This window comes from Protobothrops mucrosquamatus, unplaced genomic scaffold (assembly GCF_001527695.2).
Source record: "Protobothrops mucrosquamatus isolate PMUCROS unplaced genomic scaffold, P.Mucros_1.0 scaffold84, whole genome shotgun sequence".
Classification (NCBI taxonomy): Eukaryota; Metazoa; Chordata; class Lepidosauria; order Squamata; family Viperidae; genus Protobothrops; species Protobothrops mucrosquamatus.
Window position 1 is genome coordinate 781,734 of NW_015386461.1, and position 26,359 is coordinate 808,092.

The following is a 26,359-nucleotide window of genomic DNA, read 5'->3' on the forward strand; positions in this document are numbered from 1 at the left end:
TTACTCAAATTGTTTTCTGTCAATATTCAAAAATGAAAATGCATTGCCAGATTTGAGTTTCTCCTGTAACGAAAGGAATGAAGATTTTGAGAAAGCATGAACAAATATTACATAGACGTGCAAAATACTCAATGAATTACTGTTTGTAAATCAATTCATAAATTAATTATGTATTACAATGAACCACATTAAGTAGTTGCTTCTCAGAATCTCTCAGAACATGCTAATGTTGTGGGGAGAACAGATAGATAAACAGATAAGTATGCCTGAAAAATCTGCTAAATGTAATGTATCTTCATCTTATTCTCAGATTAATCTGATTTTTAATCACTATATGCTACTCCAGATGCAGAGCAGATTATCAATATATTATCATCAGATATCAGTGTCATTGCAACTGAAATGTTCAGTCCTTCCTATTCTGTCAACTAATGCTGAGAGATAACTTGGACTGGAAGTTAAGGACANCATATATCAAAAAGTAAAATTGATGCAAAAAATGCATGGATTCTCTAACAGATAAGGTAAAAACTCTATTGAATCATAGTTGATTCCTGGTTACTATTTAAATTTCTCCTCATGAAAAAGTGCCCACTGTTTCAAACACAGAATCATAAACATTTAATTTTTTGTCACGGAAACTTTTAATTACTTTTTTAAAGCTTCCCGACATAACTTGACATACTATTGTCAAATGTTGCTTGATAGTGAGATGGGCTGCATATAAATTAAATAAAAACAAACAAACACATTTATAGCTTTTGAATTTCTGGATAGTTTTCTACTCAGTTATTCACTACACATTAAAATAATTTAATACATTAATTTCCTACAGTTTTTTAAAATGACAGTGGGTGATGATATAAAAAAAAGGGTGACTCATTGCCAGGCTTTGAATGGATGTCTAGTTTATGGTAGGGCAAAACAGGTTTACTGTAAATGGCCCAAAGAGGCAACATTTCTTCTATTCTGGAGGCAGGTATTCTACTTTAAAAATCTCACTGCCATAATACTGAAATAATAACCTTAGAATTTTTATACGGAGTTTCTGTTCTTTCCTATTAAGTTTTTTTTAATTTGCGGCACTGGGATCGGTGGTGGTATTACAGTCTATTTCTCACTTATTCAGAGGACTAGTTATTATGAAAAAGTAACATTTTATAAACTCTTCCATTCTTGCCTTCAGATTTCCTATAAATATAAATGACCACATATTAGCTTTACTCCCAATATCTCAAAATATTTCAAAATATGATTCAGTGTGGGAATCAATTTGATCCATTAGTTAAAGTGCTGAAGTAAGAGTGGTAAAACCTGAATTCTAGGCCTGACTTAGATATGGAAGCCAGCTGGGTAATTTTGGGCTTGTTATTCCTTTGCAACCTTAGGAGAAAACAATGAGAAACTACCTCCAAACAAGAAAAATTATGGAAACTATGGAAACTAGGAATCAAAACTAACTTGAAAGCAAAATTTTGTAAAAATTGTCCCCATTGTAAATTTTTGCAAAGAATTGTCTCATAAACTTTTATTTACATTATTCTTATTCTACTTTTTTTTCTTAAAAAGAAGTCTGTCTGACTAAAAGCTTACATTTAAATAATAGATATGTCATATAAGCCTCAAACAAAGGCCAATGAACTACAAATTACAGTACTGACAGCCACATTAAACATAAAAGCATACAATCAAAATCAGATAACATACTTTTAATTGCTCATCAAAGTCCTCCATTGATTCAATCAGTTTTCCAGGCTCATGTTCCCCAAGTGGAAATGGATAATCTGTTCCCAATATCACATTCTCCTGAAAATAGAAACAAGTAGGTTGATTGATCTGTTGGCATTTAAGGGATGTTTGTTTTTCATCTTAAGGAATCATTATAAAACTATGGAATTGGATGGATAAATAGATATGCACTTTTTAAATTTTTGTAAGCTTTTCTGCAAACTTACATTAAATAGTCTTGGAAGAGATAAATATCTCTTTCCTTATTAAAGGATTCTCTTTATTTAGAAATAGAATATTCTTTATTGGCCAAATGTGATTGGCCACACAAGGAATTTCTCTCTGGTGCATAAGCTCTTAGTGTATATACAACAATAAAGTGATATAATCATAAGATATCAATAGGAGAAAGTAATAGAAAAGATGAGAAAGATATTTCTGATATAATTACATTATTTTCTACAGATAAAAGTAAATAGTTTATGTATTTCAGTAAGAATTTCTCACTTTTATTTACTAAAAGATAGATGATAATGAGGATAATAATTCTGAATAAAATATAGAATCTGGTTTTGAAAGACAGCATACAGTTGATGACCAATATTAATAAAGTATTTGAACCAAAGGCTTCTGCAGGAGATGAGACAAAGTCCAACATGGTGGCCATGATCACATGACTGTAGCCCACCATGTTTTTCTACATGCATCACACAAGCAACACACGTAAAAAGGGAGTAGGATTTCAATCGCTGACTTTTAACCCCCAAGATACCCCTGAATGAAATTGCATTCAATTGATACTGAAATTGAAAAAAAATAAGATTGGTTTACTTTTAGAGCATTTTAGTGAATATCTGTAACATACAAAGGAAAAAAGGAGAATTTGATAAACCTTTATTGATTGAAGACAATCAATTTAACCTTTCATATATATTTCTATCTCGCCACTAATAATGGCTACAAATAGTTTTGATATCTATGTTCCATCTACAATTTTAATCCTGTTCATTTTTAAAAGTATATCTTGTCCCGAAAGGAAGAAATTAGTGAAGATGAGTTATATTATGATCAGTAATGAACTGATGTTTTCCTTCATTATAAATAATTCCTGTGTTTCTTCTCATCCTATTCCATCATGCAGAGTTTTCTGAGAATAAAGTATGCCTTTTAACACAGACGAATACTGAGCAACTTGGAGAAGAATACTTCCTAGGCATATAGACTAAAATGTAAAAAAAAAATGTGGGTTTCATTTATTGGAAGTAAAGTCCAATTTATTGGACCTGGGAGTAAAAAAAAAACATTTTGTTTTTCTACAGTCCTTGCAATTGGTGATGCAGAGGGAGGAAAGCACATTTCCTTTTTTGCTATTGCATACTATTTCCAGTAGGGGTCCCCACAGGGTTCTGAAAGAAACCCTCCGATCTAAGCACTTTTATTTTATGTCATAACAGAGATGCCTACTTCAGGCTAGACTGCTTTTGTGTGTGTGTATGTGGTAGAGGGATGATATTGTAAAACAAAACAAACAAAATGGAAATAAACATCAGAAAAGATGGGAAATATTTTGAATAGTGGCACCTAGTAGGACAGGTAAGACTGATGAAGACTATTACATCTCTTTATGCATAATGTGATTCTTTTTCAAAATTTATTAAAGCAGTTTCTTGAAGCAAACTAATTTGTAAAATCAAACGTGGATATGATCTGAGGGGCTTTGTAATGCATAATCTTTACTAATGGGTGTGTTCTAGAGCAGGGGTCCCCAACCCCCGGTCCGTGAACCAGTACCGGGCCACAGCATGCCAGCAACTGGTCCGTACAAACAAGCAAAGCCCCATCCGTGGGATGCAGGAAGCACACAAAACCATGCACCCTCTGATCTGCGGAAAAACCTCTCTCCATGGAACCGGTCCCTGGTGCCCAAAAGGTTGGGGACTTCAGTTCTAGAGGCAGAGCGGGAGGAGGAGGGGGAGGAGGGGGGGGGAGAAGGATGCAATTGCCAAAAAGGATATGGTGAATTTTTTCCCCTTGTAAATTTCATGCAAGGAATAATTGAACACTATTGTAATTATCTAGTATTTTTGCATTATGGTCATCAATTGCTACAAACTTTCTTTCTGCTTGTTCCCTAATGTGAGTCATTTCAATAGCAGATATTCAGATAGAATTCTTTTTTACAGCAAATTTGATTTACACTGCTCTAATGTTGCAATTTGGGAGGGGAATAGGGAAAATCACCCAAATATTTGGCTTGAAGGGTCATTAATATGCAATTGTCCCAGGGAGACTATGACGGTTTTGAAACAGTCCTTATAGACTGTATTTGTTGTATAACAACAAATAAGAATAAAGATAATAAAGACTTAATATAGACATAAGTATTGAGGAATATGAGCATTCATAACAGGCTGTAAATTAGAGCTACTACATCTGGGCTGCACAAAGCTGGAAGAACACTAAATACGGTAGTGGTAAAAAGATATATCTTTACTGCCATCTAAAGGTTATTTGAATTTTTGCAGCCCATGTACAGTAACTATACTTTAACCAGTGTTGTGTTTTATATGAAAAACTAAATGTATAATTCAGGACTCCTAGGATCCTGTGCCAAAACCTACATATTTGGGCTGCAAAAATCTAGGCCACTATTAGATGGCAGAAAAGATCTAGAGTTTTTAATATTTTTTGCTATCATCTAGAATGGTCAAGGTGTTCGCTGTCCAGAGGTTATGGTGTTATAGCTATCTAGAGAAGCATTAATGGCCAGGAATGGTTTGCACCTGGTTAAGACTGGTGTGCTAGCTATGCTGTTGTGTGGAAAGGACATATTTTTTAAATAGTTATTTAATACCCAGACTAGACTGCTATCTACTATCTTGCTATTAAAGAAAAAATGGGAAAGGAGAGAACACTGAGAGGTGAAGATTCAGCCTCTTCCTGATGACAACTTGTTTTATCTTTGGCTTATCTTTGTCCAATGAATAAATCAAGAGAAGGAACTGTAACTGACCAAAAACAAAAAGCTACGCCAGCCATAAGTCACATAGCAATGTTGTGAATATGTTTAAGTGTAAACTGCAAGCTACGATATCTAACTTAGTATGGGAATTTGAAGATGGGTAGGATGTTACACTTCTTTGCCATTACTGCAAGCCTTATCTAGATTTGGAACTCTGTTCTCTGGTGCCATAGCATAACAAATTGCAGGCATAGGAAACTGGAGTGGAATCACAGTAGGAAGTGAAAGCTGTTGGAAGTGTAACTCCTGTGGGGACAGGTTTCTTAGCACCTCATAACCTACAGATCATAAGGATGATCAGTAGGTAGATAAAGAGTTAAGGACTTGTTCTGTATCTCTTCCTTTTTTTAATACATCAGCCTGTGTACTTTTGGTCAAAAGGATTGCCAATCTCAGGTCACATCCTTCTGCTTTTGTTTCCATTCACACGTGCACAGAATACTGGTTCTCCTGCTCTTTTCCTGATAGGATGTAGTCAAATTCTTATTTTAAGGAATAAAACACAGAATGTTTCAATCTCCAACAAAACAAAACAAAACAAAACAGAACTAAAGCTCTGTACTTCTATCAGGATGTCAGTCTATCAGAAATACCACTACTGCTACATTTTTAAGAAAATGTTCATGCCATTGCTAATTGAAAGAATGGAATGAAGTCTCATTTGGCCTGCAGTCTCAAAGGCTTTTTTTGTGGAATAGTGTTTACAGTCTAGGGATGTACAGTATCTTGTAGTAGATTCTCACTCACCTTTCCTATTATGTTTATCAGCAACCTCAGTGCATGCTCATCATGAACCAATGAATCTGTGTAGAATGAACCAAGGTATTGCCTTGGATCAGTGTTGTTATGGATTGCACACAAGTCAGGTCTCACTTTGAATCCATGGGAGATACGTCCTACTGTGTAAGGAAAGGAACCACCTAAAAAATGTAAAATATGTTTTATGTGTTAGTTTATATTCTACCTTTTCTGGACGAGTACAAAGTGGCATATTCTTCCCTCCATGATTGTCCCTCCAACAGCAAGAGCATGTGGTTAGTTGGGTTTAGAGATAGGACTGATCATCAACTGAATTGTCATGGCTGAGAGATTTTGCAGTTCTACACCAATAATATAATCACAATACTACCTTGGCTCTGATACTTACCTCCATGGGCAAAGCAAACTCTCAAATTGGGGAAGCGCTCAAAAGTTCCTCCCATAATCATGGAGCAAATAGCAATGGTTGTTTCAGTGGGCATGCCTAATAATAAGAAATAATTCCATATTCAGGAATAATGATTGGTACTAATATGATGGCATCATACCATATAGTTCTTGCAGTTTTCTTGGACAGATCTTCAACCAAGGAAGAGGAAGAAGAGCAGGGGCAGAGAAGAAAACTCTGGGCCATTTCAACTCTGGGGACTCGGGCTCTAGAATTACAGCAGAAATACGCTGTACAACTGCTGACATGGCACCAATGGATGTCAGCCCTGAGAGTTCACAATACAACCCATAAGAATCTTTGTGTCATTACTTGGAGTCCTAAAGGACAGAGAGTGCTAGCTTCCTTGGAAAAGCACAGTGGGATACAGTATTTCAAACTGTGATAAGAGAGGTACTCAGTCCCATGTAGCTTTAAGTGAAATATTACCAAAAGTGCATTGACTCTGTGATTAAAATTCGCACTCTTGGCAACTGGTCATATTTATGACAGTGGCAGTATCTCAGGATCATGTGATCACCTTTTGTAACTTCCTGACAAGCAAAGTCAGTGGGAAAGCCAGATTTACTTTACAACCATATTACTAACTTAAACAAATTCAGTTTACAATTGTATTACTAATTTAATAAAGCCAGATTCACTTAACAACAGTGGAAGAGAGGTTGTAAAATGGGGCAAAACTCACTTAACTGTCTCGCTTAGCCACTGCAATTTTGGGCTCTGTTGTGGTCGTAAGTCAAGGACTACCTGTAACTAATCCCTCTTCATAAATGTAATTCTTGTACCTACTTTAATGAGACTGTCAGAAAATATCCTTGTATATTTCTAATCCTCCCGTCTGCATAAGTGACTTAAAAAAAAGTCTCTTGATTGCACCAGTATCAATAAATAAAATAAATAATTGTCATAGAGAATGCCAACCCTGTACAGTAATTACTTACCTACAAGCCAGGGAAACCAGTATTTAGACATTCTTCTGTCTATCTGCATGTCCCAAGGATGCACAAAGAGGCAGCAGTTTAGTTGTTCAACAGCCTTAAATCACCAAGAGAGAATTTAAAAGATTATTAAATAGAGGACAACAGGGATGATATCTCAGGCCTTTAAACTGAAGTTTTTTAGATAGAATTTTTTTTTTACCGTTTTCATTACAGGACTTGTGGGGGGTAGGAGAGACAGAACATGTTTACTTACAGCATAAATGGGAGCAAGTTCTGGGGCACTCAATTCCCAGTTGTTGATATGGGTTCCTATCTGCACCCCCGGAAATCCAAGTTCCTTCACACAGCGGTGCAGTTCCTTCACGGCCAGATCTGGAGCTTGCATGGGGATAGTGCCAAGTCCAACGAATCTTTTGGGATGCCTCTTGACTGTAGCAGCTAAGTCATTGTTTAATAATTGACACAAGTCTAGAGTATCCTGTGGTTTTGCCTGGAAAGAATCATTAGAGGACTGAGTAATTAAAACATCATTTTCAGGTTGAAAGGATTGGCTGAATGAATAACCTTAACTAGAAAGAGTTTTAGAAAATAATACCTAATTAGAACCAAAGGATCTAAGTATTTTTACTCGATGAAACAATTAACCCATGTAAAGATAGTCCTCAACTTTCAACCATTTTTTTTAGCAACAGTTACGACGACACTGAAAAAAGGGACTTATGGCTGTTTTTCATACGACTGTTGCAGCATCTTCATGGTCATGTGATCAAAATTTGGACACTTGGCAATTGACCTGTATGTCCTGGGGGTCAAGTGATCACCTTTTATGACCTTCTGACAAGCAAAGTCAATGGGGATTCACTTTACAACCGAGCGACTAACTTAACAACGGCAGTGATTCACTGAACAACTGTGACAAGAAAGATCATAAAATGAGGCAAAACTCACTTAACTGCTTTTGCTATCTGTCTCTTTGCTAAGTTAAATATTGTTGTGATAATTAATAGGTGGCACAGTCTTCAGCACGCTGGTATGGAAAATTACTAGAGACCAGTAATTCAGGAGTACAATAATTTGAAGTAAGGAATAAGTTTTAATTCATTAAAAAAACTTCCGAATATGACACTATTAATTCTGCTCTTTTAGTACATTCTTGCTTTAGTTTTAAACTGTGACTGCCAAGCAGAATCATACAAAATGTTTGAAAGTAGCTAGCCTATCCAGGGAGAAAGGGACACTTTACTTAATATGTGAAATAGCTACTAATGGTCCTATCATGTCTGCAGCACGCTTAGATTCTCCTAGCAAGGCAAAAACATTCAAAAGTCTAACAAATCATCATCACCAACTCCATGACCTGTGCAGTTAACTATTATCCATCATGGAATATTATGTAGATAATGACTTTATTTTGGGTAGACATGATACTGTAAAAGATCCCTATTGGAACAGTCACCTTCGCATGCTAACATTTTTTTCTCTTGTAATTTTTAACTTATCGCTGGGCTTTAGGAACAGAAGTAGATGCTTTAGACGTCAAGAGGAATTGCTTGCTGCAACTGATGTTGCTAACTGAACACTGTTGGCATGGTAACTTCCATTAGCAGCAATGTTTCTTAGTGAAGAGTTTCCTGAGAAATTGGCACAGGTGATGCTCTGAGATTTTTTTTAAAAAAAACCACTGGAATATGCTCATTGGTTAAGACAACAATTATTGTATTTCTTTTATTTTCTGTGCTTTCTCCCATGACACACACACATCCAAACATGTAGCATATTTGGATCCAAACCAAAATATGATTTCTTTCCATACTGCTTAGCCAGCCTTTGAGTGACTCAAGGGTTAGAGATGTCTCCAACAGGTGGGGGAATCTCTGCTAAAGTCCTGATTGGTTTTCATTAATTGTTTCAAATGTGGCAGATAAATCTGGGATAATATGCCTGGACATTTCCCTGTTTGATACTTTCAAAGTAAGACTGTTGATAACTACTCTTTTGAATGGCTAAAACATGGATAACAAAATATGGATGCAGCGTTTATTCAATTCCCTTGAAAAACACATTTCTAACGCAAAGTCCTGTTGCAGGAACAATATCTGTTAAAGCTATTGCACAGTGGAAGAGCAGAATTTACCTAAGGGATTACAGTCCTAGTTATAATTCTGCAATCATTTCAGTTCTCCTGGCGGCGCTAATACTTGAACACATTGCTGCCTCTTAAGGACTGAAGCTACAGTAATTAAAGAGTAAATATGTGTAGAATTGGCGCCATGACAGTTAAAATGTATTTTGGGAGGCTGTAATTTCCAACAAAATTATGTTGGAAGAGTATATACCAATTTTAATTGTCAGCTGGATTTAAATGTGGGAAGATTTTAATTCATTTCATTTGTCCATCATGTTAAAAAAGGAGGAAAAAAGGTTATTTCTGCTAAATCAAAATTGCATGCTTGAACAAATTTCTTCATGGTGTTGAAATATTAGCTACAACTAGGGAGGGTGAATTTTCCTAAAACTTTAACCAATGGTACCCTCCTGTGAAAATTGTACTGATATCTCCTTTTTGTGAATTCATGCTCATGTAGTTTTGTTTGGAACAATAAAGAATACAGTATGCTTGTCATTGCTTTCTTCTGGAAACAAGTCTCAGGCAATATCAAAATTGTATGGTTGGATGAGGTATTTAGAATACATAATACTAGTGAACCAATTCCAAGATTTCTTGAATCGAACCAATTATTCCAGTTTAGCTTCAAGACTGGTTTTGAATAAGAACTGGCTGCTTATAAGCAATACTTGCTAAGAGATACACTATGCCTCCTGCTGCTGGGGCACTATTCAACAACTCTTAGTACTATTGGCTTTTGTATATTTCTGAATAATTGTGTGCAAACTATTCTCATTCAGAACATTATGAACCACTTACGATTCCAAACCTTTTATTTGCAGAACAAATGGAGCAAATGATAGTCTGGGGGAAAAAAAAAGAATGTTCTAGTGTTGCCTAGAACATTCTATCCATGGAATGAAGAATTTTGCACATCCCTAATTCTGATCCATCTTTGGGATGGCCCAAGCAGCTAAATCCAGTTCATTATGGCAAAAAAAAGTTCAAAATGAATAATAAATTTAAAATATTGCCTTTTTCTGTCAGCTGGAACCAAACCTTCGGGGAACCTATGGCATTAATATATTGCAAGTCAGCTTACTCTAATTGGCAGCAAATCAGCATCATCTTGTACAAAATTTATTTTTACATGTTCCATTGGTTTCTTTTTATGTTCCATTTATTTGCAGTTGCTAGATCTTCAGACTGAAAAAAAGTACTTCATATATCCAGAGGCGTAGCGTGGGGGGTGCAGGGGGGGCCGGCCGCACCGGGCGCAACATCTGGGGGGGGCGCGCTCGCACTCGCAGCTCTCTGCCCCTGCCTGTGCGAATCCGATCTGAGCCGCCGGGTCACCACCCACTGTGGAGGGGGGGGCGCAAATTACTTGCCTTGCCCCGGGTGCTGACAACCCATGCTACGCCACTGCATATATCTTCTCCAGCATAGATTACTTGCTTTCTAAAATGTAAAACTAAGTACAGTTTTTCTATAAGTTTGTCTTTTTAAAAAATAATAATAATTTTGTCTATACAGTACTCTGAAACTAATTTATTTCCAAAGGGAGAAGGGCTAAGATCCTTAGTCTTATATACTTTGACACTATATGGCCAAGAGTTGGCCTTAGAGCAATTATTTATTTTTCACTTCTGTCTTGTAAATTGCCAAGGTAAGTACTCCTTTCTCCCTCATGTGCCAGGGTTAGAAGGAAAAGTGCCTGGGGAGGCACCCCTACAAGACAAGAGGTGGCAATGTGTAATAACAAGACACTACTCCAAGGGTCAAGAAGTGGGGCAGGATATGAGGCCTTTTGGGAGAATAAAATGAAAACTCCATCCTTCCATACTGCAGGTTCTGCCAAGCTGCTACAAGTCTTCCAAAAACATGGATTTTTTCCCCATTTATTGAAGACATTGAGCACTGTATTTCTTTTTCAGTATCAGAAGAGACTTGGGAGAGGGAGTGTCAAACCGATGTTTGGAAGAGGGGGCTGATTACAAAAGCCACTGCCTCTCTTTCTGCACGTGTAGCTTTTGACTGCTGCAGCACAAATGAAAATAATTGTTTCTATTGACTTACCCAATAGCTAAACATGACAGGAACCGTCGAAAGTACCTGAATGGAGACTCCTATGGAACAGAAAAGATATACATGACTTTAAATAATGAACTGATTTATCCATTAGCAATGAGAGAGCCTTAAAAATGCTGAATCAGCACCCATGTCTTTTTTGTTACAGTTTTTTCCATATATGGTGACAGGAATTGCTTCCAAAGACATCTTGTCAATGGTAGACATTAAGTTATTTTTTAGTTTCCAACAACTGATGGCCATCAGTTGTATAAGTTACAAAAATCTCTTTGACTTAGAAAATAATGGACCCTGTTCACTATTTATCCTTACATTTTTGAAGGGAGTGTGTGGAAATCTGTAGAGCCTCCACAACCGTCTTGTCAGGGCAATCAGGAATTTGGTGGTGTTAGGTGAAACTTGCAGGCAAAATGTTACTTTTGGAGGAAAGAACCAAATGCCATCCTTCACAGAGTAAGTACAGATAGCATGTATTTAAGAGTCTCAGAATCCTCAGAAAAGACTCTGAATAGATATTATACTTGTTGTTAAAGACAAAATAATAGCTCCAAAATAAAAACCATGAATCCTTTAATCACTCCAACTACTATCCTACAAAATCAGGGAAAAACTCTAAGCAGAGAATATTACAGTGTGGATAGAAAAGTCACAGTATAACTGATCAAATGTTGATCAACCCAAATTAACCTAAATTAACCTAAATTGCAACACCATTAGGAAGTATAAATTAAATTGTGGTTTAATAAATGAACCGATATAAAATTCAAGAAGAGCTGTATACTTGAAATGTAATTTTTGAAGAAGTATTATCAATAAGAACGTTTGAGGAAAAGAAGATAACATTTATGGGGAAAAGGAACATTCAGATACCTTAGAGAGTCAGTGCAATTAGTTTACTAAATAAATCAATTCATCAATGCAAAAACATTCCCAATTGTTAAAATTCATAAAAGTTTCAAATAATATATTCACCAACCTTTTTAATACACAAATAGACAAAGCAAGATATTATTTAAAATAATTCATTTTCTGTTGCTGGCTCTAATCTTTCTTGATGTCACAGGATATCCTGTCTCTTGTTGGGACATCTTGTGATCCAAATCAGCCAACAAAAAGAATATACTTCACTTCTAGAATCCCAGGTGTGCCAATGCAGCAAAAAATATAAATGAATTGAGTTCTGGGAATTTTATCCAATTGTAATTCAGAACATTATGAATTTGATCTTCAACCTTATTCCTCCATAAATACAGAGATGCTTCTAAATCGGGATCCCTGATAGTGCCCATTCAAATATGCTGAAGCAATTGATTGGAGATGTTGCTCAGGAAAGTTTTAAAAAATGGGGATCAGTCTATGCTAGCCTTGTTGTAAGTGGATCTGCCTTGCAAGGCCATTGGGTGGGAGAGGAGGGTCCTTCTTTGGCTGGCCAGTGAGAACACACAGCTAGACTAGTTAGAGTCAGGGGTCTGATCCAGGAGAGTATGGCATATGTTCTTATACTCTAGAACCCCTCTCCCTCCCTTCAACTATTTTCTTCTTTCTGAGGACAAAAATGCAGCCGATCTTCCAACTATCTATACCTAGAACTAGCTATCTACCTGATATGTCTTGGTCAGGATTCATCCTCAGTTTATTGCCCCTTATCCATCATACCACTGGAGACTGGTTCAGAACATGCATAGGTGTTAATGGAGAAATAGAGCTGAGTGTTACCAATGCCCAGATAACATGTATAAGAGGATTCCTGATTATCAGCCTCAGCAGACATGACATTAAAAAAAAGAATCTCCTCTTGATGTTGCAGATAATTTTGTTGTCCTTTGTGGATAATCTTTAACTGATTTGACATAAATATATTTTAAAGGTTAATTAGGAATGTTTCATTAAAACTGCTGATAGCACACTGGTATCTAAATTCTACACACTCAAGCTGAGGGTACCTGATTTGTCCATCTGTTTAATCCGAACTTCTGGATCCCAACAGTTCTCTTGGATAACTCTGAAAACTTTTCCATCTTTCATCAATTTGGCTTCCCCCTGCAATATACATTTATATATTGTATGGCACAATATGTTAGCACATTTTTTCATTTACTTCAGACATTTCACAAATTGTCTTAAAGCACATAAAGGGTTTTGTTGACTTTCTCCTAAAAGTGTGCGAGCTCTTGCAACATAGTTTTCTCCTGTAACACTGAGCTAATATTAGATACCTGTCTGGTATTGTGTCTCATATAAGAAATCTACCGTAAAGCTACAGTAATATTGTCCTAATGTGTATGGTCTTCTCCCATGTGGCCACAGATTTTTGAAACTATATAATAACATGAGCCAGTTTCATGTAATGGTTAAGGTAGTGACCATAGAGTTGGACACAACTGGACAGGGAAACCTTTACCTTATGCATATATGTATGTATATATTATATGTATGTATGTATGTATGTATGTATGTATGTATGTATATGTAGGATAAAATAATAATAATACCAGGAAATAGTAGAATGGAAGACAAAGAATTGGAGAAGGTCACAATTTAAGATATGAAAATCAAAATTGGAAGATTATGGCATAAAAACCAACCATAGTGACCCCAGTGGTTTTCGGCATACTGAATGCATAGCAAAAAATCTTGAATGGCACTTAGAAAATCTGCACATTCATAAAATTTCCATCAGTCATTTACTAAAGGCTGCATTACTCGGATCCACAAATATACTACATCATGACAACCTTAAAGAACTTGATGCAAATGAAGGCCAACACCAGCTAAAGAACTGGCAGCTGGGATTTCACATTTTTGTGTATATAATATTTGTTGATAAGAAAGACAAAAACATCTGGATAGTGAATGTTGCAGCACCTGAAGCCAGCAGAACAAAAGAGAAAGAACTGGAGAAAATTGCCCAATAGTAGAATGACATGGCAAAATTAAGCAAAGATATTATTACTAGTGCTCCCAGAACATCTGGAGCAGCACTTGAATACCATCAGCATTGACAAAATCAGAGCTTTTTTTCTCATAAAACGCCCAGAATGGAGTTCTTTAAATCTTTTTGGGATGGAACCTTGTAGGGTAGGCAAGGCGGGTTGTATGAAGTGTGTGAGTTCCGGCACCTTTTTTTTTTTTTTTACAAAAAAAGCACTGGACAAAATCATCATTAGTCAATTGCAAAAGGCAGTTTTACTTAGAGCAGCTTACATTCTGCTATACCTTTAACACCATCAAACAACAATATCTGCCTATCCCAGATCCTTGGAAATAGAATGACTGTGGTTAAAAAAAGCAAAGGTAGTACCAGTAGTAATAGATGCCTTAGGTGCAATCCCACCACAGCTATAGCACCACTTGAACACAATTGGCATTAACAAATTCACCATCAATCAATTGCACAAAGAAGTTTTACTCAGAACAGCTGTCATCCTGCAACAATATCTGTAGCACCATCAAACATCCACATTGCCTATCTCAAGTCCTTGGGAAGGCCTTGATAAGCGGACAAAAATGCCAAATCCAGTCTGAACATCTGGTTGACTGTGTGACAAAACATAGTAATAATAATAAATCTGGCTGTGTGATCTTGTAGGAAAAAAAAAAACTGGTTTGGCAGAAGCAGCCAAGATAGGAAGATTTTGCAATTTCACTGTAGCCCCACACACCAGAATATCAATGATTCAGTTAATTAGTGTCCATTTCTAAAAATGTCATGAGGTTTTAGAATAATTAAAATGATATTTTTCTATTAATGTTAAGGAAAAATCACTTGTTTTACTTTTTATTGCTTTGAATTAAATTTAAAAAAATGAAGCCTGATAAATAATAAAGCAAGTTTTACAATATTAGAAGCGGAATCACTTAATGACTAAAAAAAATCTGAAGGAATTAAACATGTTTTTTAGCTAGGGATAAAAAGAGAACAAAGTTGGTCCTTGGTAAAATGAACTCAATGGATAGAGGACTTGTAGCATCGACCATGGTATCCAGCAGGACCACCTGCAGGTATTGTTTGGAGACACTTTTTTTACAATGGTTTTGCCCTTCTCTCTCAGTAGGTAGTTCCCATTGATGATTGCGGGACAAGGAAGACACCCAGATGAATAACACTACACGAGTTCCAGGCCACACAAAAGGTACTATCAATCTGCCCAGAGTCTGGAGGCTTTGACAGCCTCAATTGGGTGAAACAGGCTGAAACTGTACCCAAGCGAGAAGAACTTATTGGATGGCTGAGGGGATGATTTTGCGCACATGCATGCCACTTGCACAAATAGAGTTTTGTGCACTCGCCCGCTGCTTGCATAGCTCAATTCCCAATGGGCTATGGACAGATACTGGTCCATGGACTGGGGGTGGAGGACCCCTCCTTTATAGGATAAATAAGTCATAATGCCTTTCAGTTTTGCACTGTTCCAACCACATCTAGAATATAGCATTGCCTTTTAGGAAAGACACCAACAAACTGGAGCATGTCTTAATGACAGCAGTCAGGATGATAAAAGTCAGAAAAAAATATCTATGAGGAATGGCTGGAGAAGCTGAGTGTGTTTAGTCTGGGAAGAAAAGAATACAGAAAACAATGATAGTTTTCTAAGTATCTGAGGGTTACCACGTAGAAGATGAGGTAGAGTTGTTTTAGAATTGTTCCAGAAAAGAAGAAACAATGGGTTTAAATATGAAGGAAGTGGATTTCAGATGAACATCAGGAAAAATCTAACAGTAAGAGATATTTAATAACGGAACAGAGTGCTTTGGAAAATGTTATATTCTCCTTTGCTTGAGATTTTTTATCTGACTAGACCCTCTGACTAGATGGCCATCTGTTGAGAATGTTTCAATAGAGGATTGCTGCACTGGGCAAAGCATTAGACTAGATGATCTTCAGAGTCTTTTCTAAACCTTGGAGGGATAGGATTTTATGGTTTTATGACTATCTAAATATTACAAAAGGGTGCCTAAAGTTAAGAAAATCCATGTGAGATGTTCACGTAAAACTGCAAAAAAGAAACATGCCTAATATACAGTATTAGTATAAAGTGTATACAGTATTTAAAATGAATAATAGGAAGTCATTTAATTTGGCAGGGAAGGCAGTGATATTTCTTTTATAAGTCCAGTTCCAGTCTCATTCTGTGCCTATAGGTAGCATTTGGACCTTAGAGGCATACCCTGAAAATCAGAAAAAGTAGTTTTTAATATAAGCTTGAATTCATTTCTTAGGTTAAAAATAATCACTTGCAGAGGAAATTCTTTAGCTATATAGTTTTCTGAATCAGAATAGGACAGTTGGACTAAAGGGTCTGAATGCACATCTCTACATATTTTGATGCATAGGATTCTTAAGTATTCTTAATCCTAAAGCTGGATTTAACACTGAATGTATTATGGGCTTATATATTTTTCATAACTAATACATTTTAGAACCTCAAAATCCTCCTTCCCATTCCCTAAATGTGACTGTCATGATTTAAGAAAATAGTTCCAAATATCACAGGAAATAATTACACAGCCATTATGTAAGTTCTCTGGCAAAACACTGTTGTAGAATTGATTTTCCAAAGTGCAAGGAGAGCAAATTTTAACCATCTATTTCTACAGGCTATGAATAATGGATGTGAGCTTTCTGTTGACTGTTACATAACAATAGATGAGAAAGTATTTACGGGGGGAAAGGATATTCAAAATAACTCGGTTGTATAAAAATAGATGTTGAGGATTCATTTTTGTTAAGCTCAATGAGAATATTTTTGATATGTGCAATAACCTATGCGGTTATTTTTCAGGCAGGCTGTTAAGATGGAACCATTATAGTGCTGAATGCTAAAAGGATTGTAATTGCTCCAAGGATTCTCTTAAGCCTTCATACATAAATGCCAGCTGTAGCAAGATAAACAGTAGTCTTTCTAATGTTTAACAGAGCTATCCTTGAGTTGGAATCTCCAATGAGCCAAAACACCTTTCCTGATGAGCATACAATAGTACAGTGATGGCGAACCTTTTACAGACCGAGTGCCCAAACTGCAACCCAAAAACCACTTATGGATCGTCGGGTGCCGGGTGGGTGTGGCCCATTGGGTGGGCATGGCTGCAGTGGTAACGGCAGACTAGGTGGGACTAAAAAGTCAATCAATCAATTCCAACATTGCGAGATCTTTTTTTTTTCTCGCAAGAAGTTGAAATTGATTGAATCTTTTTTTTTTTTTGCAGATGGCGGTGGAGGCCTAAAGTGAAAAGGTTTTATAAAACCCAGCTAAAGGCCTAGGACTGGGGCGACGGTGCGTGTGCCCACAGAGAGGGCTCTGCGTGCCACCTGTGGCACGCGTGCCATAGGTTTGCCACCACTGCAATAGTAGAATGAGTATATGCCCAAACAAACTGCTTGAATCAATAGCACAGACAGGGCTTTGCCTATTGTGAAAGTTGCAAAAATCATATTCATACTATCAGCTTCAATATGGAAATTCATCATCCAGATATTTTAAAGTAAAAACTGACTTGTCAGATCTGTAGTTAAATGTTAATTTGGGGCCAATTTTCAAAGCTTTGCCAGAATCAATGGATCCAAGAAAATTAATTTTGCACTGCAAGCTATTTATGAGTTTTCCATGAAGGTATTTTCTTTTTGAAGCTAAATCCATTTATTTAATATCCCAGCAATTCTACTGCAGCATGTTCCAATATTGTTTTTACTTTCATTGATCAGAACAGAACAGAAAATAAGAAATAAGAAGAACAATTTCAGAATTAGGTGCTGGGAAACTGAAGCTCATGGAATTTTTTAAAGCATATTTTACTTATTTATTTATTCCTGCCTTTATTATTTTTACAAATAGCTTAGAATTAAAATTCTTTATCGGCCAAATGTGAACACACAAGGAATTTGTCTCTGGTGCAGAAGCTCTCACTGTACATAAAAATAAGTGATAAGTAATAGAATATAAATCATAGTTACAAATCATTAATCATGAGATATAAACAACAAGTGATGAATCATAAGGTAACAATAGAAGATAGCAGGAAAGATGAGAGAATGAGAAAAGATGAGAAGATGAGAAGGATAATAGCAATACAATACACTTTCTTGCTCCTACTTTCTCTTCAACAACAACCCTGTGATGTGGGCTGAGCTGAGAGAGAGTAACTGGTCCAAAGTCATCCAGCTGGCTTTCATGGCTAAGGCAGGACTAGAATTCACAGTCTCCTGCTTTCTCTCTGTAACCACTAAACCAAAGTGGTTCTCATATATTTCATACAAATAACTTTTGATTTAATAAATCTTATTTAATAAATAAGTCTAGCTGGCTAGGTAATTCTGGGAGTTCCAAGAATTAAGTTCAAACCTCTAAAAGCTGCCAGGGTTGAGAAACACTGGACTAACGGGGCAACTAAAGAATAGGAACATTTCTCACTTCATAATGCAACAGTCTGCCTTAACCCAGTTGTAAGCATCTCTTGGCTAAAATGGCAATAATAATCAAGAATTACTCTCTGAATAAGAATTTCACCTTTGTTTTCAGTTATCATTCTTAGCCTCTCTGTAAAAGAATATACTAGGCACTCTCCCTCTTACTCCTAGTGAAACCAGTGACAATTATTGAAGTACGGTACACTTGTTTTAGTAGATTTTTCTTTTTAATGTTTCATGTTTTAACTGGTGGAGCTTTATAGTTTTCAAAATGATTTTACATGTCTGTTAGTTTTGGATTGGGAGCCTTCCCAGAGTTGGTTGAAAGATGGATGGCTAGATAAATGATTTAAATAAATAAATAAATACATTTCTGAACTCCAGAAATGATGGAACCATGCTGCTTTCTGTTTAAAACTAGGTTTCTGGCAGCATCGTCTGTCCCTAAATCAGTGTGAGCTCGGGGCTGCGCCAAGCTGTTCAGTGCTATGTGAGTTCTGAATATTTAGTCTGCCAGAAAAAAAAAATCTGTACAGTACCTTTCTTGGCCCGCCTGACTTTGCTTCATGGAATTTTAGTTTTAGTTTTAGAGCAGAACCTCTGTAGGACTGAGACCACAGCTCAGGGCAGAAGAATACACCTCCATTAAATAAGTGCTCCCTTGCTCTCTGTAAGGCATTTATCACTGAGCACAGGGAGTCCTCGACTTACGAGCACATCTGAGTCCAAAATGTCTGCTGCTATGCGAGACAGTTGTTAAATGAGTTTTGCCCCATTTTATGACAGTTGTTAAGTGAGTTTTGCCCCATTTTCTTGCCACAGTTGTTAAGTGAATCACTGCAGTTGTTAAGATAGTAACAAGGTTGTTAAGTTAATCCAGTTTCCCCACTGACTTTACTTGTCAGAAGGTCGCAAAAGGGGATCACCTGACCCTGGGACACTGCGACCGTCATAAAAACATGTCAGTTGCCAAGTGTCCGAATTTTGTTCATGTGACCACCGGGATGCTACAACAATCGTAAGTGTGAAAAACAGCCATAAGTCACTTTTTTCAGTGCTGTTGTAACTTTGAACGATCCCTAAATGAATGGTTGTAAATCAAGGACTACCTGTATTATTATTTTTATTGTGATTGTAATGATATATATGGATATTTTATATTATTATCTTTTTGCATTTATTTATTAGATTTCTTAAGGCCACCCTATTCCAAAATATTCTTTTAATTACTGTTTAGTTCTTATTTATTAATAATTACTAAACTGCATTCTGGATGGGAATGCATTATAAATAAAATCTGTGGGGTTTTGTTTGCTTGTTTGTACTTAACTTTGGATCTAATCCACCATCAACTGTTTGCCAAATTGCCAAGCACATTAATCACTTTATATGTTTCTAATCTGGCCTCAATGCTGAGGAAGGTACCATATAATTATAATTGTTCTTTATCTACAATGTTATGATTTGCTTGTTTATTGCATAACAAACCACTAGAATCCAAAAGTTCCTTAAAGACCTTCGGTCACAGCAAGTCACTCTGGTTTTCAGAGGGAAACAGAGAAAATAATTATACTAGCAACATTAGATTTCTCTGTGCACAAATGTGGATGCAATAAGCATTGCTATTTAACCAGTTCAGGTCCTTCTTTATCCAGCACATTCTTCTAGGGTTTTTTGCTGTAGAAAATATTTATTCCCTTGTTTATTTATTTTGGATTTCCATGCCATTTAGTACAACAGACATTACTGATGAAGGAATTAAAGTCCATCAATAATAAATAACCCAACCATAGACCAGAGATCAGATTCCACTTTTCTTAGGTCCCCTCCTAGGACTTTATTTAGGAAAGTTTCCACAGTTGTCCTGAAATGAAACAGGATAGAAGCTACTCTGATCTTGGGTGGTAGGCTGTTCCAAATCAAGTGGGGCAACAAAAAGGCTTGACATCAGTAGATGACAGTCCTATGGGAAGGAAGCCACAGTGAGCTTACCCTGCTGCTAGGAATAGACAATCCCATAGATAGCTATGCCCTGAGATTTATATATGGCTTTAAAGTAACATTTAGCACCTTTAATTGCACTCAGAAGCTGAAGCAGGAACCAGTGCAGCTCTAGTTAACATGAAAAACTCTGGAACTCCCACAACTGCTTGAGGAGCTGTATTTCATATCAGTTGAAGCTTCCAGATGGTCTTCAATGACAGAGCAAGTTGCAATTATCCAGAGAGGAGATGGGCATGAATGATGGTGAGAAGGGTTTTCAGATCCAAGAACACTCATAATTTGCTTTGGAGAAGCAATTGGGCAAATGTCTCTTGGCCACAGCAGCCATCTGTCCTTCAAGCAGGAATTGTGAGTCCAAACAGATGCCCCAGTTGCACTAAACACTCCTGATGTCAATAGTAGAACTCTGTTTTTGCTACTTTTCAAGACTGATGTAACCTATATAAGACTCATATATCTTTGATTTTCTTTCATTTATAGACAAACATAACTCTAGGGCATGTTCTAAACTATATTCTACTGAATGTTGCAAATACATTTCTTCAGCTCGTACAGACATGTCTTTTAGGTGAAACCACCCCCCTTCCGCAAATAATTTATAGCAGCTTTTTGAGTCACAACCATGAACCATCAGTGAAGTAATATAAAGCTTATTCCTCATTAGTGGCACAAAGACTGTTGGTTGATTCTCAAAAATCCTATGAGTGACTAGGAGGAAATGACCTTACAGCAAATGAGATTCAAATAAGAGTTGTTATGAAGACGTGTATTACAATAGCTCAAAGATTCAGAGGACAAAAGCCATGGGAACAAGCTTCTTAGCATTTGCAATGTAATATTTGTTCAAATGCATACATTGGTTGTTGTTTCTCCTCTAGAGAATAAGTGCTAGAGAAAATTGAGAAGAATATCAACAATCAATAGCCGTCATACTCCCTCCATAGATTATTTATTTATTTGCTTTCTGGTCCATTAAGAGCAAGGCTGGGCAGTCTGTGGAATGGGAAAAGAACTATAAATAGTGCATACTTATAAAGGAAAATTCAGCTTTCTGACATACAATTGTATGTTTATGGGAACAGAAAGAAGAGTTCTCACAAATATATTTATGATTGCTTCCATGAAAAGATAAAGTAAGTATAATTTTTAGGTCACAGATGTAATTTTATAATAATGTTGTGCTCCTAAATTATATGCATATTCATTTTTCCAGGTTTGGGCAGGTTCTAAAAAAAAATCCCTCCAATTTTTTAGTTTTTGGAATAACAAGTAACTAATATTCATGACACCAGTCACGCGTTTGTAATTTTTGTTCAATGTGTTCTGCTGTTTATATTTCTCTTGGGCAATATCAGTGAAGAATATTTTCTCAGCTACATTTCTCAGTCAACTTTAGTTAACAATTAAAGAAATTATGTCAGCTAAAATTGAACAATCAAATACAACCATCACAAAAAGTTCAGACATTTTAGACCGTATAAAATTATATTTTATATTACATTATTTTATGTTACAGGTAGTCCTCAATTTATGGCTACAATTGAGCCCAAAATTTCTGTTGTCAAATGAAACAGTTGTTCAGTGAGTTTTGCCCCATATTACAACCTATAACGCTGCAGCTGTTATAAATATGAACCAGCTGCCAAGTGTCCGAATTTGGATCATGTGATCATGGGGATGGTGCAACAGGTGAGCAAATCTGTTAAAGTGATCCTTCTTACTCTGGGATCCTCACTGCTCCTACCTAATAAATACATTTATCAAGAACAAAATCTAAACAGCCAAAGGAACTTCTATAATACCATAGTGTGACTCAAATACAGCTAATTGTCATCAGATTCAGAATATCAGAAGACAAGTACTTGTTCGCACTAAATTAATTATAGTAGTGACATTTAGTGTCAGACTTGTTGGTGTCTATTATCTTAATGTATCTATCAGTATAGTTCCAAGCTATTATTTCCACTAAGTATCTCTAGAGGTGGGAACTGATATTGTATTTAATACCATTTTATAGTCTTCTTGGAAACCCTAGAAGTGCTGCATTGGAAATCTGATGCTGAATTAGGTAGACCTCTGGCCTGATTCAGCATGATTAAAAGAATATTTTTTTCCAAAATTCAAATATATATCTTAATAATTATTACTTAGCAATATATTATCATCAGTCACAAACTTAACCTACCTTATGGTCTTTCTCCAATTGAACCCATCCTCCATAGCCATATCTCTGTGAAAAGGAAGACAGAATTAACAAATATACATAAAGTAAATCATACGTTATCATCCACTAAATAAGTCATGTTAATTTAAAACCAAGCAAATCATTTCTTTTATATTCAGACTGTATAATATACAAGTAGTCCTTGATGTACGACCAAATTGACCCCAAAATTTCTGTTGCTGAGATATTTGTTAACTGAGTTTTGCCCCATTTTACGACCTTTCTTGCGACAGTTGTTAAGTGAATCACTGCAGTTGTTAAGTTAGTAAGTGAATCTGGCTTTCACATTGACTTTGCTTGTCAGACAGTCGCAAGAGGTGATCACATGACCCTGTAACTGTCATAAATATGAGTCAATAGCCAAGCAGCTGAATTTTAATCAGGTGGCCATGGGAATGCTGCAAAGGTCACTTGAAAAATGGTCATGTCACTTTTTTCAGTGCCGTTGTAACTTTGAACGGTCACTAAACAAACTGTTGTAAGTCGAGGACTACATGTATTGTAGCAGTGTCATATTCTCCCGATGTATTTAACTTTAACTGGAATGATCCTTAGGTATGAGTAAGTTGCTATAGAACATTCTTCATTGCTTAAAGTCAAACTGTAAGTAAGTATCAGTTCCACATGCATACTTAAATACAAAACTATTTATTCTAATTATATTGAAATGGAATATAATTATTCATATCTCCTTTTTAAAAACCAATTATTTTTAATAGCAAATACTATATTACACCAAAACTGTAATGTTTTGCACTGTAAATACACCAGGAGAAATATGACAAGTTATATGAAGTGAAGAGAAAAAAACAACAACACTGTGGTATTTTGCTGTTTAAATGTATATATATATTAAATGTGATTAAAAAAGAAGAAATATAAACCTGACAGAAAAAGAAGTAAAATGATATTTTTCTATGCACCCCAGGTTTGATAGAACCTTCATTTAATAAGAAATTTTATATTCGAAGAATATAATAGAATATTCATATCATATCAAGATATTTAACTTTTTTTTTCAAAGTTGATATTGACCTATGTAATGAATTGAAACCAAAAGGAAGCTAATACAAAACCAATGATCGAATGCCCAACCCTATGTGTCATTTTGATTTTAAAATTGGGTTCTTTCCTTTTTTCATCAATGGAGTGGAATGAATCTCATTTTTAAAGTACAGTGTATTTCTATATAAGGTGGTCTTGGAAAAAAACTGTCAATATTCTGGTTTCCTGATACAAAATGATTGAGATCATTTTGTTATAACTTAATTGAAGGACAGATTTACTTCCCCTGGTACATCTTTTACTATTTGATTTCCCAACCCTCATATAATGAAGTTCTCAATAAGGGCAGATTTTTCTGAACACCTTACAGTCTTCATTATGTAACCAGACGTAAAATAAAGGTACAGTGAAATTATAATCTCAGCTGAGCAGAATTTGTTAATAATTAGTGCAGTCACGTATTGATCCGCTGTTCGGCCTGGATGTTTCAATAGTAAGGATGAAGGTCACCTTTGTCTATTAATATTTAAAGAGCAGCAAAAGGCTTCAAGTACACAAGCAAAATATCTCCTCATTCTCCCAAAGAGGATTGTAGCCCTTCTGATGGCAGAAAATACCACGGCAGGAATAAGGCCAGTTTTTCCTTTACTTCACTTTCGTTCAGCTTGAACTATCTCATAATCACAAAGAGAAAAAGTACTCAGCCTTTTTTCTTTCTGCATAAAAAGGTTCACAAAGAGGCATCTTAAGAAATCAGTAACAACATCCTGGCATAAATCCTGCGATGTGGTTTTTCGATTGACGTCAATCTATATTTGAGTTTGGCTTAAAAAGGTGCAGAAGTGAGATGTTAGCAACTGCGACATGTTCATTAACTGAGCTGCGTGAATATAAGAGCAGGTCATTGAGTTATCAAACACTCTTGTGAAATTTTATACGACCAGTATCATTGCTCCATATTCAAATATTTTGGGAGGTGAACTTGAGTTTGCTGAAGAACCTAGAGATCTATTCTTATACCAGAATGGCAGGCAATATTTTTGACAAATTTACAGCAAGATATGAAGACAAGAGCTATTTCCTCATCTGCCTCCCCCCCCTCTTGTTCTGGCCATTCAATTCCACAGCCAACACCCTTCATAGTTATTTTCTCAACAATCACCAAACAAGTTCATTTTAACTGAGCTGTTTTCAAAGGTTTTTCTTCTTATCTTTCCCACTTTAAATATATATATTTAAAATCTTAAATGAATACTATAATAATATTATTAATTAATGATTAAATTTTTAGATTTCTTTATTGCTTCCTTTGGACACTTTTTTGTTTTCATCTTTGGGTACATTTTAAAATAACTTCTTTTGAGAAAAAGTGGCCACTTCAGACAAATAAATGGTCCATCTTTCATAATATCAAATATTTTCATGCAGTTGCTTTGAACTATGTAAGACAAATAATCCATTAGCCAATGTTTTAATTGCCGCATATTTTACAAATCTCATTTATAATTTCCTATGGCAGAAAAAAGATTCAAGGTAATTGTAATACTGAAATGAAAAATAAGAGGATTGCAATACAGCATGTCAAACTCACAATTAAATGATTTTTATTTGAGGTTATTTGGCTAATTCAATCAGTGTAAAATGTTGTTAATATTGTTCAAAAGCAATTTGAAGCTTTGTAAAAGACATGATTTACAAAATAAAGCTTGTCAATTTGAAACACGAGGGATATAAGTAAATAGAGTTAATTTGAAAAAAGTGGTTTTTCATTTTTGCAATTACACAGATGCTGCCATTCATGAATGCATCACAATCTATTCTAAAAAAGATCACATTATGCTCAAAGCTTTATTTATATTGTTAATATCAATGTATCATTCGGATAAACTAAATCCATCTAAATTTACTGAAGCTAGCTGCAATGCTAAATATACTATATGATCCAGCAAATAAATTGTCTTTCAATTGCACTGCACAGCAATTCATTGCTTTTCACTGATTCTGAATAAAACTAAAAAAGATGTTTATATACTCAGAGCAATTTAAAAAGAATTCTAAGGATTTTCCATTAGCAAAATCTCTCTTTGTATAGTATTCAAATTCAGCATTCATCCCAAATCATTTTCTTTTGGCCATAATAAAACTAAAACTACACATTATTAATGGTCACAATTTGAATATAGTGGAACGTAACTGCTGAAAGTAAATAAATATTCTGACTCCCCTTTTTCTTTCTAGCAAAGAGCTGGCACATACATACATGAACCCAAACTTTCTGCTTTACCAAGCAGTTAGTAGGAGGCCTTTTTTCAATAAATTCAAATGTACACCACCGTTCGAAATATTGAACATAGAGTGTTAAAGTACCAGAAGCATTTCGAAATGAATATCTCCCTAGTTTCTCATTTAATGGAGTTCAGTCTTAAAGGAATATATATATATATATAAGGAAATATTTAAAAGTTGGAACTAGCTAAGATAAAGTACTAGTGAAACCATCAAGAACAATCAGGAACTAGAAGACTTCCTAGAGTTTTTGTACCAAATATCCAAAGGCTCCATTGTTACCTCTTTCAGATCAGGCCATTCCTTAGGCAGAATGTGACAATGAATGTCAATTTTCAT

At 35.7% G+C, this 26,359-nt stretch overlaps 1 protein-coding gene across 2 annotated transcripts; it reads right to left on the reverse strand.

The window, feature by feature from the left end:
* ACMSD (aminocarboxymuconate semialdehyde decarboxylase) lies at window positions 1-26,359 on the reverse strand. Of its 2 annotated transcripts, XM_015812448.1 has the most exons (10): window positions 26,303-26,359; window positions 22,691-22,735; window positions 13,040-13,136; window positions 11,085-11,134; window positions 7,152-7,388; window positions 6,899-6,992; window positions 5,898-5,993; window positions 5,498-5,670; window positions 1,708-1,806; window positions 1-63 (listed from the first exon to the last, which is right to left on the reverse strand). In XM_015812448.1, the coding sequence occupies exons 1-10, from the start codon at window positions 26,357-26,359 to the stop codon at window positions 1-3; spliced, it is 1,011 nt and encodes a 336-aa protein (XP_015667934.1). The 2 variants fall into 2 exon arrangements, with proteins under 2 accessions (XP_015667934.1, XP_015667935.1); XM_015812449.1 differs by lacking the exons at window positions 11,085-11,134; window positions 22,691-22,735; window positions 26,303-26,359 and having other exon boundaries at window positions 13,040-13,114.

What these genes read in the sequence shown, in the direction of transcription:
- ACMSD (XM_015812448.1), bottom strand. Translation starts at nt 26,359, where the DNA reads ATGAAAATTGACATTCATTGTCACATTCTGCCTAAGGAATGGCCTGAT. An exon ending in AATGGCCTGATCTGAAAGAG is followed by an intron (nt 22,736 to 26,302) that starts GTAACAATGGAG and finishes TCCTTTTCACAG; the next exon opens with AGATATGGCTATGGAGGATG. An exon ending in CTGTCATGTTTAGCTATTGG is followed by an intron (nt 7,389 to 11,084) that starts GTAAGTCAATAG and finishes GATTCTTTCCAG; the next exon opens with GCAAAACCACAGGATACTCT.